This window comes from Melanotaenia boesemani, chromosome 10 (genome assembly GCF_017639745.1).
Source record: "Melanotaenia boesemani isolate fMelBoe1 chromosome 10, fMelBoe1.pri, whole genome shotgun sequence".
NCBI classification, from domain to species: domain Eukaryota; kingdom Metazoa; phylum Chordata; class Actinopteri; order Atheriniformes; family Melanotaeniidae; genus Melanotaenia; species Melanotaenia boesemani.
Window position 1 is genome coordinate 37,235,492 of NC_055691.1, and position 18,807 is coordinate 37,254,298.

The window sequence follows — 18,807 nt, forward strand, 5'->3', positions numbered from 1 at the left end:
GCTTTATCTGCCGCCACCTACCGTAGACTGTCAGATACTGCAATATGGTTAAATGACAGATTAGAGTTAAGTAAAATAGTATGTAAATGCACTATTAAAATAGTACTATGTCAAAGTCATATTTTTGCAGCTCTAAACTCATTAATATAGCATTTTAAAAATGTCTTTCAATACGTGGTAGCAAACTGTTAACAGCTGGCATTAAACGTTTTATGTATTACGTCTGCCCCAGCGTTTGTTTACTTTTGAAAGAGGTACTTTAAGTACTGCTTTAAGCTAAACTCATCCGGTGAACAGTCATCGCATGAAGTAGACATTTTGTGTTTCAGTCATCTTTTCAGGTATGTCGTTGTTTGTTAATTTCTTAAGCGGTGGGCAAAGGGTGAAAAACACGGCTTGCCATCCGACGGAGATCGATGAGTTTACAGAAATAGAGGAGACGCTGACCAAGAAGACAGAATTTCTCAAGAAAAAGATCGACCTGGAACTTTTGAATGTCAAGAAAAATATAAAAAACAGAAGAGGTGAGACATATGCGAAACATTTGTATTTTCTTCAATAATATTAAAACATCGACATTGTTATGTCATAAGATGTTAGCATTAGCTGCTAAATATATAAATAAATAACCTAGTTATCAAGCTATTGTTTGTTATCAAGCTAATTAGTTTGTTAGCTATGAGACCGCTGAAGGAATTGACAAGTAAATCTCTTTTAACCTAATTAAATTAATAAACGGTCGCACAGAAAGATGGCAGTGATAAATAAAAGTTAGGACCGTTAGGAAACACGGCATTAAAATTTTTGTTTTTATCAAATTGACTTTAATTTGCATGTAAGGGGTTGAAATGAGCTAACACCATTTACTGTTAGGTGGGTTTGAATGCTGGGAAGTACACCCAGACATCCAAATCACTGTTCGGGAATTAACTAAGGAAGATTTTGTTCTTAAAAAGAAAAGTAAAGGCCTGGAAACACAGTAGAACAGTTCCCTCAGTTTTCAGTCTTGAGTGGAAGAAATCTGTGAATTTCCCGCCCTTATTTGGACTAAAGAGGACAACAGGGCGGGTTTACCAGGCCTCCGAACTGCTCAGATACCCTTCTGATGGGATCTGTGGGAAATAAATCTATCCAGAAAGACCCCATCCCACAGAGACCAACACATTCATTACTACCGTCCCAGGACACTCTCAGATGTTCTCTAATATTTGCTTCTTCCAACATTTTAAGTCTGAGAGGCAGTAGAAAAATATAGTCTGTCCTGTGTTAGCTGTTAATCAGTGCCACACAGCAGTTTGGAGGAATATTAGTCCAGTTCCTGGTTCAGGGATGTTTGTGGGTTTCTGGTCCTTCAGCATTATTTAAGGACTTAGATGTGGCCAGTAACTCAGTTTTTCATTGATTATAGAACATGAAGATGATACCACTTTATTCAGACTGACTTTTGTATGCACAGACACTAAATTATAATTTCAGGATTTTTTCTACTCCTCAAAACCAAATGCTAAACCTACCAGGCCTCTGCAAGTTAAAACTAAAACACTCGAAATGAGTTAGTACAATATAATACATATTGTTTAGAGTAGGGTGACTTTTAAAACCCACTTCATGTGACTCAGTTAAAGGCTGCAGAATGTATTAGTCTGTGCTGTAATTTATTGGGCTTGTCCAGGGTGATTTGTTGATTGATTGAAATAGTTTATTTGAACATAATCCATCCATCCATTATCTTGACCGCTTATTCCATTACGGGTCGCGGGTGAGCTGGAGCCTATTCCAGCATTTTAACAGGTGAGAGGCAGGGTACACCCTGGACCCTGTCGCAGGGCCAACACAGATAGACAAACAACCATTCACACACACACTCTCTCCTAGGGAGAATTTTGAATAACCAATTAACCTATCGTGCATGTCTTTGAACGGTGGGAGGAAGCCAGAGAACCCGGAGAGAACCCACGCATACACGGGGAGAACATGCAAACTCCACACAGAAAGGCCACCACCCTCAAGGTTCGAACCTCCCCCCAGCCAAGATTCGAACCGGTGACCTTGCTGTGAGGCTGCGGTGCTAATCACCACACCACCGTGCAGCCCTATTTGAACATAATGACAAAAATATAAAATCAAAAAGAGAAATTAACAGAAAGCCAAAAAAGCAAAAACAAAAGTTTAAAAGGAGCTGGTGGAAGCATCGGCTTACCTGACCCTGGTAACGTACAACAGCTAGTCATTGTACCTTCATCACCATCATCATTAACTACTAAGCATTACATCATCATATATTAAAATAATTGTAATTATAACAATACTCAGTACCCTGCCTCTCCCCTAGCCTTAGCTGAGACCTGTCCCAGGAACCTGGACCCTGCCTCTCCCCTAGCCGTAGCTGAGACCGGTCCCAGAAACCTGGACCCTGCCTCTCCCCTAGCTGTAGCTGAGACCGGTCCCAGAAACCTGGACCCTGCCTCTCCCCTAGCCTTAGCTGAGACCGGTCCCAGAAACCTGGACCCTGCCTCTCCCCTAGCCTTAGCTGAGACCGGTCCCAGGAACCTGGACCCTGCCTCTCCCCTAGCCTTAGCTGAGACCTGTCCCAGGAACCTGGACCCTGCCTCTCCCCTAGCCGTAGCTGAGACCGGTCCCAGAAACCTGGACCCTGCCTCTCCCCTAGCCGTAGCTGAGACCGGTCCCAGAAACCTGGACCCTGCCTCTCCCCTAGCCGTAGCTGAGACCGGTCCCAGAAACCTGGACCCTGCCTCTCCCCTAGCCTTAGCTGAGACCGGTCCCAGGAACCTGGACCCTGCCTCTCCCCTAGCCGTAGCTGAGACCGGTCCCAGGAACCTGGACCCTGCCTCTCCCCTAGCCGTAGCTGAGACCGGTCCCAGGAACCTGGACCCTGCCTCTCCACTAGCCTTAGCTGAGACCGGTCCCAGAAACCTGGACCCTGCCTCTCCCCTAGCCGTAGCTGAGACCGGTCCCAGGAACCTGGACCCTGCCTCTCCCCTAGCCGTAGCTGAGACCGGTCCCAGGAACCTGGACCCTGCCTCTCCCCTAGCCGTAGCTGAGACCGGTCCCAGAAACCTGGACCCTGCCTCTCCCCTAGCCGTAGCTGAGACCGGTCCCAGGAACCTGGACCCTGCCTCTCCCCTAGCCGTAGCTGAGACCGGTCCCAGGAACCTGGACCCTGCCTCTCCCCTAGCCGTAGCTGAGACCGGTTCCAGGAACCTGGACCCTGCCTCTCCCCTAGCCGTAGCTGAGACCGGTTCCAGAAACCTGGACCCTGCCTCTCCCCTAGCCTTAGCTGAGACCGGTCCCAGAAACCTGGACCCTGCCTCTCCCCTAGCCGTAGCTGAGACCGGTCCCAGGAACCTGGACCCTGCCTCTCCCCTAGCCGTAGCTGAGACCGGTCCCAGGAACCTGGACCCTGCCTCTCCCCTAGCCGTAGCTGAGACCGGTCCCAGAAACCTGGACCCTGCCTCTCCACTAGCCTTAGCTGAGACCGGTCCCAGAAACCTGGACCCTGCCTCTCCCCTAGCCGTAGCTGAGACCGGTCCCAGGAACCTGGACCCTGCCTCTCCCCTAGCCGTAGCTGAGACCGGTCCCAGGAACCTGGACCCTGCCTCTCCCCTAGCCGTAGCTGAGACCGGTCCCAGAAACCTGGACCCTGCCTCTCCCCTAGCCGTAGCTGAGACCGGTCCCAGGAACCTGGACCCTGCCTCTCCCCTAGCCGTAGCTGAGACCGGTCCCAGGAACCTGGACCCTGCCTCTCCCCTAGCCGTAGCTGAGACCGGTTCCAGGAACCTGGAACCTGCCTCTACCCTAGCCGTAGCTGAGACCGGTTCCAGAAACCTGGACCCTGCCTCTCCCCTAGCCGTAGCTGAGACCGGTTCCAGAAACCTGGACCCTGCCTCTCCCCTAGCTGTAGCTGAGACCGGTCCCAGGAACCTGGACCCTGCCTCTACCCTAGCTGTAGCTGAGACCGGTCCCAGGAAACTGGACCCTGCCTCTCCCCTAGCTGTAGCTGAGACCGGTCCCAGGCACCTGGACCCTGCCTCTCCCCTAGCTGTAGCTGAGACCGGTTCTAGGAACCTGGACCCTTCCTCTCCCCTAGCTGTAGCTGAGACCGGTTCCAGGCACCTGGACCCTGCCTCTCCCCTAGCCGTAGCTGAGACCGGTTCCAGGAACCTAGACCCTTCCTCTCCCCTAGCCGTAGCTGAGACCGGTCCCAGGAACCTGGACCCTGCCTCTCCCCTAGCCGTAGCTGAGAACGGTCCCAGGAACCTGGACCCTGCCTCTACCCTAGCCGTAGCTGAGACCGGTTCCAGGAATCTGGACCCTGCCTCTCCCCTAGCTGTAGCTGAGACCGGTCCCAGGAACCTGGACCCTGCCTCTACCCTAGCTGTAGCTGAGACCGGTCCCAGGAAACTGGACCCTGCCTCTCCCCTAGCTGTAGCTGAGACCGGTCCCAGGCACCTGGACCCTGCCTCTCCCCTAGCTGTAGCTAAGACCGGTTCTAGGAACCTGGACCCTTCCTCTCCCCTAGCTGTAGCTGAGACCGGTTCCAGGCACCTGGACCCTGCCTCTCCCCTAGCCGTAGCTGAGACCGGTTCCAGGAACCTAGACCCTTCCTCTCCCCTAGCCGTAGCTGAGACCGGTCCCAGGAACCTGGACCCTGCCTCTCCCCTAGCCGTAGCTGAGAACGGTCCCAGGAACCTGGACCCTGCCTCTACCCTAGCCGTAGCTGAGACCGGTTCCAGGAACCTGGACCCTGCCTCTACCCTAGCCGTAGCTGAGACCGGTTCCAGGAACCTGGACCCTTCCTCTCCCCTAGCCGTAGCTGAGACCGGTTCCAGGAACCTGGACCCTTCCTCTCCCCTAGCCGTAGCTGAGACCGGTCCCAGGAACCTGGACCCTTCCTCTCCCCTAGCCGTAGCTGAGTCCGGTTCCAGGAACCTGGACCCTGCCTCTACCCTAGCCGTAGCTGAGACCGGTTCCAGGAACCTGGACCCTTCCTCTCCCCTAGCCGTAGCTGAGTCCGGTTCCAGGAACCTGGACCCTGCGTTGGTAGAGGCTGGTTTAGATGATGGATTGATAATTGGTTAACTTTAATAGATTTGCCGTTCAAGGGCTTGTTTTTTAAAGGGGTTCAATGTTTTGCTTGTTAAATGAGACATGTGGCACTCAGCTTGTGATCACATTTCTTCTCTTAAGGTCTTCTTTCTTCATTTACTCTCCATCTCTCCATCAAATCTCAAAAAAGAAAAGAAAAGCTAACCCAACAGAGAATGGCATATATCCACATGTTTGGTAGAGTGGTTTGTGACATGTAGTCACTATTGTTATGTTGCTGTTTTTTGTTCTGTTTATGCAATAATTTATAAAATTGTAAGGGGTCAGCAAACATTAAAGTGTTACTGAACCATAATTTATAAAAATACACGTTCTACGTAATACAAGGTAAACCAAAATAAATCGGAGGCAATGATGGTATCGGGGAATTGGCCTGAGGAATTAAATAAAACTGTGTCCTTTCACTGGCCTAATAAGGGCTTTAGATATTTAGGGATTATATTGACACCTCACCCCTCTAAGTTGTTTGATGCTAATTATGTTAAGTTAATAAAACAATTAAAGAACGATCTGATGCGTTGGGAAGTCCTCCCACTCTCTCTGTTAGGCAGAGTTGAAACTATAAAGATGAACTTGCTTCCTCGTCTTCTCTTCTTGTTCCAATCTTTACCTATAAGAGTTCCAATTTCTGTTTTTAACATGCTAAATAAATTAATCTCTCAATTTATTTGGCAGCACAAAAGGCCTAGAATAAGACTTAAGACACTTTATCTGCCAAAAGATAAAGGAGGATTAGCTTTACCTAATTTAAAACATTATTTTTGGGCAGCTCAATTAACTGCTATAGTTACCTGGATTGGGGGAGACGAGGAATCAATTTGGAATCAAATCGAGCAAAATGAAACCAGGGGTATATTATTGTCAACCTTGCCTTTTATTGATTCAAAATCTGTTGTTAAACTAAAAATTGGGAATGAATGGATAAAACATACTCTGAAGGTCTGGATGGAAGTTAAGAAAATGTTAAAAGACACAGGATCACTATCTCGAGCTATGCCAATAGTGGGTAATATAGGGTTCCCCCCCCCCACATGGGACCATGGATTCAGAAGATGGGCCACTAAAGGTCTCACCACTCTTAACCAATTATTTACAGAAACAGCTTTTAAGTCTTTTTCTCAGATTAAGGAACAGTTTGATCTTCCAGTAAATGATATGTATAGATATCTCCAAATTAGGCATTATATTATGAACCATAAAGAGAAAGAGAGAATTTGTAAAGCTCCAAATGCGGTGGAAAACTACTTTATTACTATTATAGAAAAGAAATTTCCAACAAGAGGACATGTTTCCAATTTATATAAGAGGCTTTCGCTTGATGTTACCCAGAATACGTGGAATATAAAAGAAAAATGGGAACTGGAGTTAAATATCTTAATAGAAGATGAATTGTGGGACAACTTATGTAAAGGCAGCCATAGAGGTATTAACAGTCAATCATGGAGAGAATTTGACTGGAAATTAAAGGTTAGATATTTTCATACCCCTCTGGTAATCTCTAATTTTGTAAAAAACCCTTCAGCGGCACTTGGTTGGAGAAATTGTGGGAAAGTGGGCGACCACACACACATATTTTGGGATTGCCCTGTTATTCAGGCATACTGGAAAAGCGTCAAGGAGGAACTCGAGAAAATTTTGGAGATGGAGGTCCCATCAGGCCCTCTGTTTTATTTACTAGGCGCTATAGCAAACAATGTTTTCAGTACAAATCAAATATATATTCTACGTATATTGTTATTGGTTGCAAAAAAAATAATAACTGTGAATTGGAAAACTTTGAAATCCCCAACTATAACTGAATGGAAACAGAGAGTCAAACAGGTATATACTATGGAACATATGACCTCTATTTTACAAATGAACACTTTTTAATCAAAGGTGGCGTTGTGTTGAAAAGCATCTGGTAACTTGCTAAAAAGGGTTGGTTGTATCAGTAAATGGAAAGGTATGATTTCTAAAACGCCTTGTCCTGCAGATTTTGTTTCACGAATGTGACGAAATGTTTTTGGGAAAACAAAAACACTATTTTATTTTCATTAATAATGGTATTGTAAAGCTGTGTACATGTCAGGGACTGTTTAAATGTTCATTGTTAAACCTTATAATGTAAAAAGTAAAATAAAAAGTAAAAAAAAATAAAAATAAAAATACACGTTCTGTTGATTTAATAATAAAAAAATAACAACAGTGGTAATCCATGTAGAAGTGCAACTAGCAAAGCATTGTTTACGAGTCATCTGTGTGAAAAGTATGTTCCCACTCATGCCTGGTCTGACCTCGCTGTCTTCCCAGTGGCTCTGCAGGCGCTGAGAAGAAAGAAGTGGTACGAGAAGCATCTGAAGCTCATCAACTGTGCTGTTAAGGCCATGAAATCTGCTCACGAACACATGTAAGGAGGAAAATGTCAGCATCAGAGGTCGTTTGAATGAGCAACATCAATGAATGAGTGAGCCTGAGCTTCTCAGGTCATGTTTCAGCTACACATGGGTGATGAGTGGATGTGCGTGTTGCTTAGTTCCAGCTCATAGACGTCACTACATCCTGATTGTGATGAAAATGCTAAAGCACATGCAACACAAGTATGATTGAGACAGGAAGTTTCTGCTGGTTGTTGCAGTGAAACCTTCAACAAAGTGAACGATCTGATCAAGGACATCCCAAAAGAGGAGGCTGCCGCTCAAGACATGTCAATCAATCTCTTATCATCTATAAACCAGGAAGTGGAATTTGATGAGGTACCTGTAAGATAACTTATTTTAGTGGGACTGTTGGGATTTTTATTAATTTCTTTTTCATTTGTGCTGGCTAGTCTTAATGTTTTCTTTGCACTGGTTGTGTCTAAAGGCTGGTCCTCACATCAGGATCCATTTCGGAGCCGATTGTCGGGATGAATTCTGCCTTAACACACCTCAGACCACAGGATCATTTATAGGAAAATCTTAATAGACTTAAGATAATCGGGTGCTTGCTGTCCTTGGTTGGGAAGAGGAAAAATTGGGACAAAAACAGCCCGATTATCTTTATGTTTGTACCAGGCCTAAGACTCAGAGTAAGAAGACTCTGTAGACATACGTAGCTCATTCACATCTAAAGATCACACAGCTGTCGTTATTTAATCAACACTGAAATCAACTTGCAAAGCAAATATTCACATTTCCTCTCATTTTCACTGTGTTAGTGATAAAACTTGAACACTAAATTCAGAAATTACAACGTTTACATTCACTTTTTTGTGCAGCAGTTGAAAAAAAAAAAACATCTTCCCGGTCGCACTAATACAAAACAAGCAGACAAAGAACTTATCAAATCAAATCAGATTTGATGATTTGATTTTTACTTGGTAGTCGAAGCAGAGCGGCAGCCTTGTCCCCATCATCCCCCACAGGACATGGTACGACTGGCCCATGTAGTTCCTGGTAATAAACAGCTTCAGGGACTGATGCTCCTCCAGCCGCTGTTCCCACTCCTCAGTAAGAACAGCAGCTATTGGCTGTCCTACAAGTCGCTAATTAGCATCATCAGCCTGGTACATATAGTTGTAATGGATGCTGTTAAAAAGAGGGATGAAAGGCAAAAATCTAAAAAAAGGCAACCTAAAAATGTTTAGAACAGCAATAAATAAATCAAAGTTAATAATTCTGTCAATATTCTCTTTATTTTTTAGTTAATTTTTTTTAAGTGTATTTGGTATTTGGTCACGCGTTAACACAACGCTTAATTAACGCCGTTAATTTTTTAACCTTGCGTTAAGTTTTTTTTTTTTTTGCTGGCCTCTGGCTTTGATGACACAAACATGGCGTCCATGTCTCTCTTCCCTGCTGCAGCGGTGCGTCTGATGTAATCAGGACAGAGCGGGTTTATTAAAGTGAAGAGACGTTTTCTGTCTGGAACTTAAAGAAGAAGTAGAACCGACGTTTCTCTTTGTCTAAACCTGCAGATGGCAGAACATCATGATTCTTGGATGGGAAACTGCTCCCAAAAGACAACGAGAAACTTTTTTTATTTATTTTATTTTATTTTTTTTATAAATATGGTTTTAATTTATGCAAGACAGCGAAGGTAAGACATGCTTTCTGACTTTTACAAGCGTGCAGCATAAATCGGGTCTTCTTCTGCCTCTGGTTTGGTGAATCTTGGTCATATTAAGATGAAACTTCCAGCTGTGGAATCTGTGAAATGTGAGCTTTCAGTAGAGGAGACGTTGGTTCGTGTTCATGGGGAAACATCATCTGTGTTTACATGTGATTTCAGACTTTGTGTACCTGGTTTTTTAACTATTGTTGTCTTAACTGTGTTTGTTGGTGATAGAAATGGTTTTACTGAGCTGGTAGCTGAGATTCTGGACTTTCTGTGGATACCACACATGTTTATAGTTACATCTACAGACCTGACGCTACACCCGGAAACCAGATGTTAACCCTTAACTCCCGGTAGCGGAGGCTGCAGAGGTGGAAGTTATTGTGCATATTGTGAATATTTCTCTCTCCTCACCATCTAGAAGCTGTGAGATTCTAATCCTGCTTTCTGTCTATTCAGCTGATGCTGAGATTCATCACATATTGTTCCTTCTGTGTTTAGAAGGAAGCAGCTTCACAGCTTTAAATTCATCCTGCTGACTTTTTACCTTTTAGTTAGTAAATCCTGAACATTTCATCCTTCTTTCTCAGGGGTCCAGAGTCACAGGTTGGAGACCCCTGATGTCGTGTTTGTAAACCTAAATTTACTGTATTTAATTTATATAGCTGTAGGCCTTCTTTTAAAGGAAAGAGACATTTTGCACGCAACAATGCGATTAATCGCGATTAAAAAGTTTAATCGTTGCCCAGCACTAACTTTTAGACATTACTGTGACGGTAAACCAGCAGGATCCTCCAGCAGCAGCTTTTACGTTTCTTTTTTTTTTCAAAGGACATTACAAAAGTAAAATAAAATCAAATAGACAATAATATAAACAGAGAACAAAATAAACAAGACAATAAAAAAAACAATAAACAAATAAACAAATGACAAGGGGTGTACCTACAGTTCCATAAATAATAATAATAGAAAGAAAAAGATGTATATACATAATAATAATAAGAAAATTACATATAAGACAAAGTAGTATAGAGGGTTATATAAATTCGGGATGCTTTGACAAAATATATTTTTTCCATTTATCCCAGATCTTGTCAAATTTATCAGATTGAAATCTACTAGCAAATGTGATTCTTTCCATAATAAACAACCCGTACACAATCTGGTGCCAGTCGTCAAGAGTCGGAGCATTTGAGCTTAACCATTTCTTCGTGATAGCTTTTCGGGCAGCCAGACTCAGAATACCAAACAAGCATCTGGTATCTCTGTCCGTGTCCACTGAATGTAACAGTCCAAAGAAAAGTTCATCCCAGTTAAAAGGGATTTGCATGTTTAGCATGGCTTCCAACTCAGACTGAATTAAAATCCAAAAATTATTGATCAAAGGACATGACCAAAACAGGTGGTGATGTTTTACTCCTAGGGTCCCACAGTTTCTCCAACAGCTGGAAAAACCTGAATAATGTTTACTTTGTGCAGGGGTAATAAAGTATCTACATATACTCTTCCAGCCAAAACATCTCCATATATTAGAACTAGAGATTTTCCACTGAAATGCACATTGTTGTAGCCAGATATTATTAGAGAGTACCACATTTGTTTCCCTGTCCCATTTTTGTTTAATGTGAAATGTATTAAAATTTTTAACTTCCTGAATACCCTTGTATATTCTTGAGATTAGCTTAGAACCAGGGTCTGCATGGTATGCCATAATACAAATTTTCAATAAAGGAATTTCAAAAGTATCTTTGCACCGAAGTATAGATTTCTGTAAATGATGCCGAATTTGAAGAAACCTAAAAAAGTCAGTATTACTAAGCTGATACTGCCCCTTAAGTGATTGAAAATCTCTTAGCGTTCCTTTATCATAAAAAGTGCAATATGCAGTTAAGCCTTGTCCTGCCCAGCTTTTAAATTTCCCATCCAACTTATTAGGAGTGAAATCAAGATCATGAGCACACCACCACAGAATCTTAACCTCTTCATGCCAATCATTTTTGTTTAGATATTGTAACCAAAGCTGTAGTGGTAAGTTAATCCATGGATTACCCAGTTCAATTTGTTTTTTAATGAGTATTTTGTCCCCTAATCTTGCCTGAATCGGACAATCCCTGGAAGCCCCTGATTCTATTTCTTTCCATCTTGCTTGGTAATCTTCATTACACCAACACACTAGAGCCCTAAATTGAGCAGAGACATAATAATCTTTCAAACACGGCAGGGCCAACCCCCCTTTATCCTTTGCTAGCTGTAAAGTTTGGTACCTTACCCTAGGTCTTTTTCCCTGCCAAATAAACCTAGAAATTAATTTGTCCCATTCATTAAATTGTTTATCGGTTATTTCAACTGGAAGTGTTTGGAACAAGTAAAGCATCCTAGGCAAAATATTCATCTTAACTGTATCAATACGTGATTCAAAGCTGAAAATTGGTAATGAATTCCATCTCTTAATATCTTCATTTAACTTAAGGTACAAAGGTTTAAAATTTACATCGAATAATTTTGAGAGATCTGAAGGGATGTTTATTCCGAGATATTTCACTTGCTCCAACTCCCAACTTAAATTGGCTAAAGATTTCAGTTCCTGAGTCGGTTTGAAATTTAAGGTTAAAATCTGAGTTTTCGGGATATTAAGTTTATAACCTGATATTGAGCTGAATGTCTCCAAAAATGATAGCAATTTAGGAAATGAAGTACTTGGATTTGTCAAATAAATCAAAACGTCATCGGCAAATAGAGAGATTTTGTGTTCCTGACCAAAAATTTTGACTCCTCTGATATTATTATTCTGGATTACGCTTCGGCTCAAAGCCTCGATAAAAAGGGCGAATAGTAAAGGACTTATCGGGCACCCCTGACGGGTCCCTCTTTTCAGATCAAAGGATTTAGAAAGAGCTCCATTGACTTTAATTCTCGCCTTTGGGCATTTATATAATTCTTGAATGACTGCGATAAATGATTGATGAAATCCGACTTTCCCCAAAACTTTGTACAAAAATTCCCAATTAACCCGATCAAAAGCCTTTTCGGCGTCAAGACTTAGCAATACCATTGAGATCTTATTTTTAACTACGTGATCAATTATATGTAGCGTTCGGCGAATATTATCTTGCGTCTGTCTCTGTTTAATGAAGCCAGTCTGATCCAAACTAATTATCTGAGCGAGAATATTTTCAATTCTTTTAGCAAGGATGTGTGTAAATATTTTATAGTCTTGATTGAGTACACTAATGGGACGATAATTTCCACAATCAAGCCTATCCTTCCCCTCTTTGGCAATTAGGGAAATAGATGCTTCATTCCATGATGGGGGAATTATTCCGTTTTTTAAAATGTAGTTTAACACTGTTTTCATTAAAGGAATCAAGAGGTCTTTCATTTCCTTATACCACTCCGATGGAAATCCGTCCGGTCCTGGTGCTTTGTTCGGTTTTAAATTTGAAATGGTTTTTTTAATTTCAAGTTCAGAAATTTCAGTCATCAGACTTGTATTTTGGTTCTCGCTCACTTTAGGTAAAGTTAATTTATTTAAGAAAGAGACCATACTTTCCTCATCTATTTTTGGTTGTGTGTATAGTTCTTCGTAGAATGTTAAAAAAGCTTGTTGAATATCTTCTAATTTGTTAAGAGTGTTATTTGTCTGAGGGTCTTTTATTTTGTAAATAGTATTTTCTAATTGTTGTTTTTTTAGCTTATAGGCCAATAGTTTAGCTGATTTACCTCCGGCCTCATAATACCTTTGCTTTAAATATACCAAGTTTTTCTTAATTTCACTTGAGTAAATTTCATTGATTTCGTTCTTTTTCTTTAGTATTTCTGACATCAGATTCTCATTTGTATCAATTTTATGGGCATCTTCCAAAGTTTGTAATTGTGACTGGAGTGTCTTCAGTTGCTCATTTCTTTTCTTTTTTAAATTTGAACTGTAGCCTATTAACTTCCCTCGTAGGACTGCTTTCATAGCGTCCCATAGAACAGTTGGGGGAACTTCTTCATTATCCTTTTCAGTTAAATAATTTGTTATATCCTCTCTAATTTGCTTTCTCAAAGGATGTAGAATACTTGTGTTTAGTCTCCAAAATGTATCTCTTTTTTCATTACTCAATACCACTTCTAAGTATACTGGGGTGTGATCTGATAAGTCCATCACCCCTAACTTACAGTTAACCACTCTGTAAAAGTCTTTCTGAAATACGAAAAAGTAGCAGCTTTTACGTTTCATTTCCAGCCTGGTCATGAAACAGAGGTGAACGTTGTCTGAATGCAGCTGCTGCTGCTGCGAGAAGACCAAGCCTCGTATGAGAGGGTCTGCACAGCACCGCTCCTCGTTGGGAAGATAAACTACCTTCTAGGGATGCACAATATATCAGCATTAATATCGGTATCGGCCAATGTTAGTCATTTTTTAACATATCGGTATCGGTCCGATAAGCAAAACTGGGCCGATATTAACAGCCGATATTTATTTTCGTATAATTGCTGTTTGTGTACGTGTGTCAGAAGGTTTGGCCATGCAGCCATGTTTGGACATGTGACAGCGATGCAGCACTACATTGTAATTGAAGCAAGAAGCAATTTCAGCTGTGTGGTAATTTTTCACGGTGTAAAAAGAAGGTACTCGAAAAGCAGTATGCAATATCTGCAAAGTTAGGAGGATGCCGTGTCAACTCATTCAGCACCACAAATTTGATGTCATCTGAAAAACTACCATCCAGAACTTCACAAACAATGGTGGGAAGCTAACACCCCTAATGTTGGCCTTATTTTCACTTTGTACAGAATTTGATCATCTTAAACTTTTTAAAACAAAATATATATATTGACATCGGTAAATATCGGTTATCGGCCATAACAACAATATTAATATCGGAAATCGGTATCGGCCAAAATTTTCATATCGGTGCATCCCTACTACCTTCATTCACCTCCGTCTCCAAAAGTCTCCAATAATACCAGAAAAACTTGCTAGATTTGTTGTTAGTTGCTTTTTTTTAAGTCACCAGAGGGGACTGAAAACCTAAATATATCGACAAAGTCGCTAAGCTGGCAACACTGAGGAGTAATAAATTCCCCCAAGACCCGCCTCTTTCCACACATAAGCCAATCACAGTGGTCGTTCGTCCCGCTTACACACACATTGGCTGTCGTCTTCTTTGTTGGTGTTCGTCTCCTTTTCTCGTAATGAAGTTAGTTTGAGTCGGAAAACCAGCAGCTAATTTGTGCGTTACTGTGAACTACTGGGCTGAAGAGGGGAGCAGAAGTTTGTTAGCGACCAAATAAATTCAGTTATAACTACTACAAGAAAAAGACCGGCTAATGTATCGGTCGCCGTTGTAGATGAAAAATTCACCTGCACTGTCTCACATTTTACTCACAAAATGCCACCGTTTGGTCGCAGTCTGGAGCCCTGGGCACTTCTATGATGTAAAGGCTCAAGTGACATTTCAAGAGAAAATAAACGCAATGACCTAAAACTTGTGCAGACATTTGGTTACCTGACAATTCAACATCTTCTCTTAAAATTTCCGTGATGACATCCGATCGCCCTGATCTGAGAGCACTCCTTCCGGGGACTCCCTCGTTCTGCTGGGGGACTTAAACGCTCATGGGCAAAGACAGCAAGACCTGGAGGGACGTGATTGGGAGGAACTGCCCCCCTAATCTGAATCCGAGGGGTGTGTTGTTGTTGGACTTCTGTGCTCGTCATGGACTGTCCATAACGAACACCTTGTTCAGACAAGAGTGTCCACATGTGCACTTGGCACCAGGACACTCTAGGCCGCAGCTCGATGATCGACTTTGTAGTCGTGTCGTCGGACTTGCGGCCGCATGTTCTGGACACTCAGGTGAAGAGAGGGGCGGAGCTGCCAACTGATCACCACCTGGTGGTGAGTTGGCTCAGATGGTGGGGGAGGATGCCGGTCAGGCCTGGTAGACCCAAGCGTGTTGTGAGGGTCTGCTGGGAACATCTGGTAGAGTCTCCTGTCAGAAAGAGTTTCAACTCCCATCTCCGGCAGAGCTTCAACCATGTCCCGGGTGAGGCGGGGGACATTGAGTCCGAGTGGGCTGTGTTCCGTGCCTCTATTGTTGAGGCGGCCAGCAGCAGCTGTGGCAGACTCTGCATCGGTCTGTCGTGGTGAAGAAGGAGCTGAGCCAAAAGGCAAAGCTCTCGATTTACCAGTCGATCTATGTTGCTACCCTCACTTACACTTAGTTACCGAAAGAACAAGATCACGAATATAACCGGCCGAAATGAGTTTTCTCCACAGGGTGACCGGGCTCTCCCTTAGAGATAGGGTGAGAAACCCTTCCAAGACCCCGACCCGAAGAGGGTGTAGAGCTGGTCCACTGTTCCACGACCGGGATGAAAACCACACTGCTCCTCCTCAATCCGAGGTTCGACTGTCCGACAGACCCTCCTCTCCAGCACCCCTGAATAGACCTTACCAGGGAGGCTGAGGAGTGTGATCCCCCTGTAGTTGGAGCACACCCTCCGGTCCCCCTTTTTGAAGCAGGGGACCACCACCCCAGTCTGCCAGTCCAGGGGAACTGTCCCCGACGTCCACGCGATGCTGCAGAGGCGTGTCAATGTGTCTTTTTAAACACAAACAACATTTAGGACCCGTCCCCCCACCCGAAGGCGGAAGGAGGCTATCCTTTCGTCCACCGGGGTAAACCCCAACGTACAGGCACCAAGTCGGGGTGCAATGAGCATGCCCACACCTGCTCGGCGCCTCTCACAGGGATCGACTCCAGAAAGGAAGAGGGTCCAGCCCCTCTCAAGGACATTGGTTCCAGAGCCCAAGCCGTTTCGAGGTGAGTCCAGCTATATCTAGCCGGAACTGCTCAACCTCGCACACCAGCTCAGGCTCCTTCCCTGCCAGAGAGGTGACATTCCACGTCCCTAGAGCTAGCTTTTCCAGCCGAGGATCAGACCGCCAGGGTCCCCGCCTCTGGCAGCCACCCAGCTCACACTGCACCCGACCCCTATGGCCCCTCTTGCAGGTGGTGAGCCCACGGGAGGGGGGCCCATGTCACCCTTTCGGACTGAGCCCGACCGGGCCCCATGGGCAAAGGCCCAGCCATCAGGCGCTCGCCTCCGTGCTCCACCTCCAGGCCTGGCTCCAGAGGGGGACCCCGGTGACCCACGTCTGGACAAAGGAAACCTTGGTCCTTGCTTTCTCATCATCATAGGGGTGATTTGAGCCGTACTTCGTCTGGTCCCTCCCCTAGACACCTGTTTGCCATGGGTGACCCTACCAGGGGCATGAGCCCCCGACAACATGGCCGCTAGGATCATCAGGACACGCACAAACTCCTCCACCAAGAGAAGGTGGCGGCTCAGGGAGGAGCCACCTATATAATATAATATAATATAATATAATATAATATAATATAATATAATATAATATGGTATAATATAATATAATATAATATGGTATAACATAATATAATATAGTATAAGGTGGGCTATGCTACATTCTTCCTGTGGCTCGTGGTTTGTTTGTGCATTCAGAGATCAGTGAGCAAGAGATTTTGACAAAAAAACAACAATAACACTGTCAGCGTTAATGTGTCCAGACCTGGTAATTATCCACTATAAAAATAGAGTTATTACTATTATATTACACTTCTGCCAGTAAACACTACACACTGGAGCTTGACTGGTGTTACTGGATGACTTTCTGGTACCAGTGTTGGCGTATCAAGGTGATTGGTGGTCATCTCCTCTGGTCTTTGGCTGTGTTTTTTCCTACAGGATGACCTGCTGGCAGAGCTGGAGAGGCTGGAGAAAAGTCTGGATGAGAACTTTTCTGATGCCGATACAGCCGATGGTGTAGTCCGTTGTTCCACATCACCGCCCCAGCCTTGTAAGGACCTTCTCTGGAGCTTATATGTGTTTTGGGTTATGTTCCTATGAAGCCAGATGTCACAGTATCTACAGAATACAAATCAAAATCTCTCCTTTCCCCTTTAAGCTGAGATTGAGGAAGATGAGATTGAAGATGCCTTAGAGTATCTGCGACGCTGGGCGAACGATCAGATTCAGCTTGGTGGTGTTTAAGAGAGGAGGAAAGCACAGGATGGAATAAACAGGCAGCGGTAACGTTGGGTTGTTTTCCATTGTTTTATGTTCATGTGGATGTTTGAGGATCTTTGGTGTTCAGTAACTTCAGCTCAGGAACACGATGTAACACATGGTTCAGATTGTGTGAAAATATTTGAGCTATGGGTCTCGTTTAGAGCATCGCTGTTCCTGAATGAATTCCTGACTGCATTTTAAAGTTTTCAACATGGAAAGGTTCCCTTTTCCTCCAACAGTTATTTAGGTATATGTGCCACTGCTCAAGTAGAGTCTGTTTTATTCAAGCTGCTTTGTTCTCTGACAGTTTTGCTCTGATGTTCAGCATGTTAGCTGTTTCATTTCTTCCTCTAAGAGTTATTGTTTCAGATTGTTTGTTCTAGAAATTAAAACCAATAAGATCTTACAAATGGTATTTTTTGGAAGACTGGTGGAAGCTCTAAGTTGCTTCTAAGTGGTTTCATCCAAAGTTTAAGTAATCTAAGGTCAAGATCATCCAATATTTTCTTCATCAAAGATGATGGTTCACTACTGTCCTAACGGGTTTTAATGAAGCATCGGAAAACTTCACACAGTCATTTGCTTCATACAGATCAGTAATTCAGACATCTTTTTCACAACCTTTGGATGACTTTTCTGACCTGGTTGTTGAGGAATGAAAAGCCTGTGAATGCATCAGTTAGTTAAAGAGACATTGTGTAAGAATTACTGCTATCCAACGTTGGAACCGTGTCTCATTCTAACGTATAGCAAATTTTAGCGTTGCAACAACGGTTTCTGCCTTGTCTCATAAAGCCTCGACAACACCGATGAATACATGTCATCCAGTTAATAGAGACGTCTGGTGTTCTGGTAACACCACCCAGTGGGACGGCACCAGGACTTGTCGGGACCAGCGGGCCCTGCAGAGGGTGCTGAGGTCAGCAAAGCGTACCGTGGTACCACCCTCCCCCCTCCAGAACATCTTCATGAGGAGACCAGCAGCCAGAGGATCAGGATCATCATCGTAACAACGATGTGGTGGAGAAGCGGCGCTCTAGCCGCCGTCTGAGGCTCATGAAGGCGAACTCAGACTCAGGAGGAGCTTCTTCCCTCCCGCTGGAGGAGCTGGGGACTCGACCCTGTAGCGGCCCTGGCCAGCGTCCTACCTTCTGCTGGAAACACCGTCATTTCCTCCCTTTAACAAGCTTCATATGCTGCTCCATCCACACTGCAGATATTCTGTATACATGTAGTCAGTCTGTAGCAGCACATCGCTGTGGCTCATTATGTTTCTATTTATTGTCTTTTTAGTTTATTACCTTGTTGTTTTTGATTTTTTTATTAGGGGTAAATGGGTGTGCACAGCCTCAGATGCATGTACGACTGCATTTCACTGCCTTCTTGCATGTGCATGAGACAAACAACTTGAAACTTGATACTGCGGAGGACCCTCAGGCTCCCAGGACTCTGGTAGAGGACCCGAGCTTGAGGTGAACAGCCTCCCAGGAGAGATGCGAGGGTGGGTGAGGAAAGAGTTT

The 18,807-nt window shown here is 43.8% G+C and overlaps 1 protein-coding gene and 1 long non-coding RNA gene across 2 annotated transcripts; one reads left to right on the forward strand and one right to left on the reverse strand.

The window, feature by feature from the left end:
• The first annotated feature begins 21 nt into the window (after positions 1-21).
• Positions 22-17,311, forward strand: LOC121647337 (charged multivesicular body protein 4b-like). The gene is made up of 5 exons (XM_041996670.1): positions 22-524; positions 7,420-7,516; positions 7,745-7,862; positions 16,964-17,075; positions 17,184-17,311. Exons 1-5 carry the CDS (start codon positions 344-346, stop codon positions 17,267-17,269), a joined length of 594 nt encoding a protein of 197 aa, XP_041852604.1. The 5' UTR covers positions 22-343; the 3' UTR covers positions 17,270-17,311.
• On the reverse strand, positions 13,423-14,335 carry LOC121647338. The gene is made up of 3 exons (XR_006011829.1): positions 14,222-14,335; positions 14,120-14,169; positions 13,423-13,549 (listed from the first exon to the last, which is right to left on the reverse strand). It is a non-coding gene; the product is annotated as an uncharacterized LOC121647338 (long non-coding RNA).
• Positions 17,312-18,807: the final 1,496 nt, after the last annotated feature.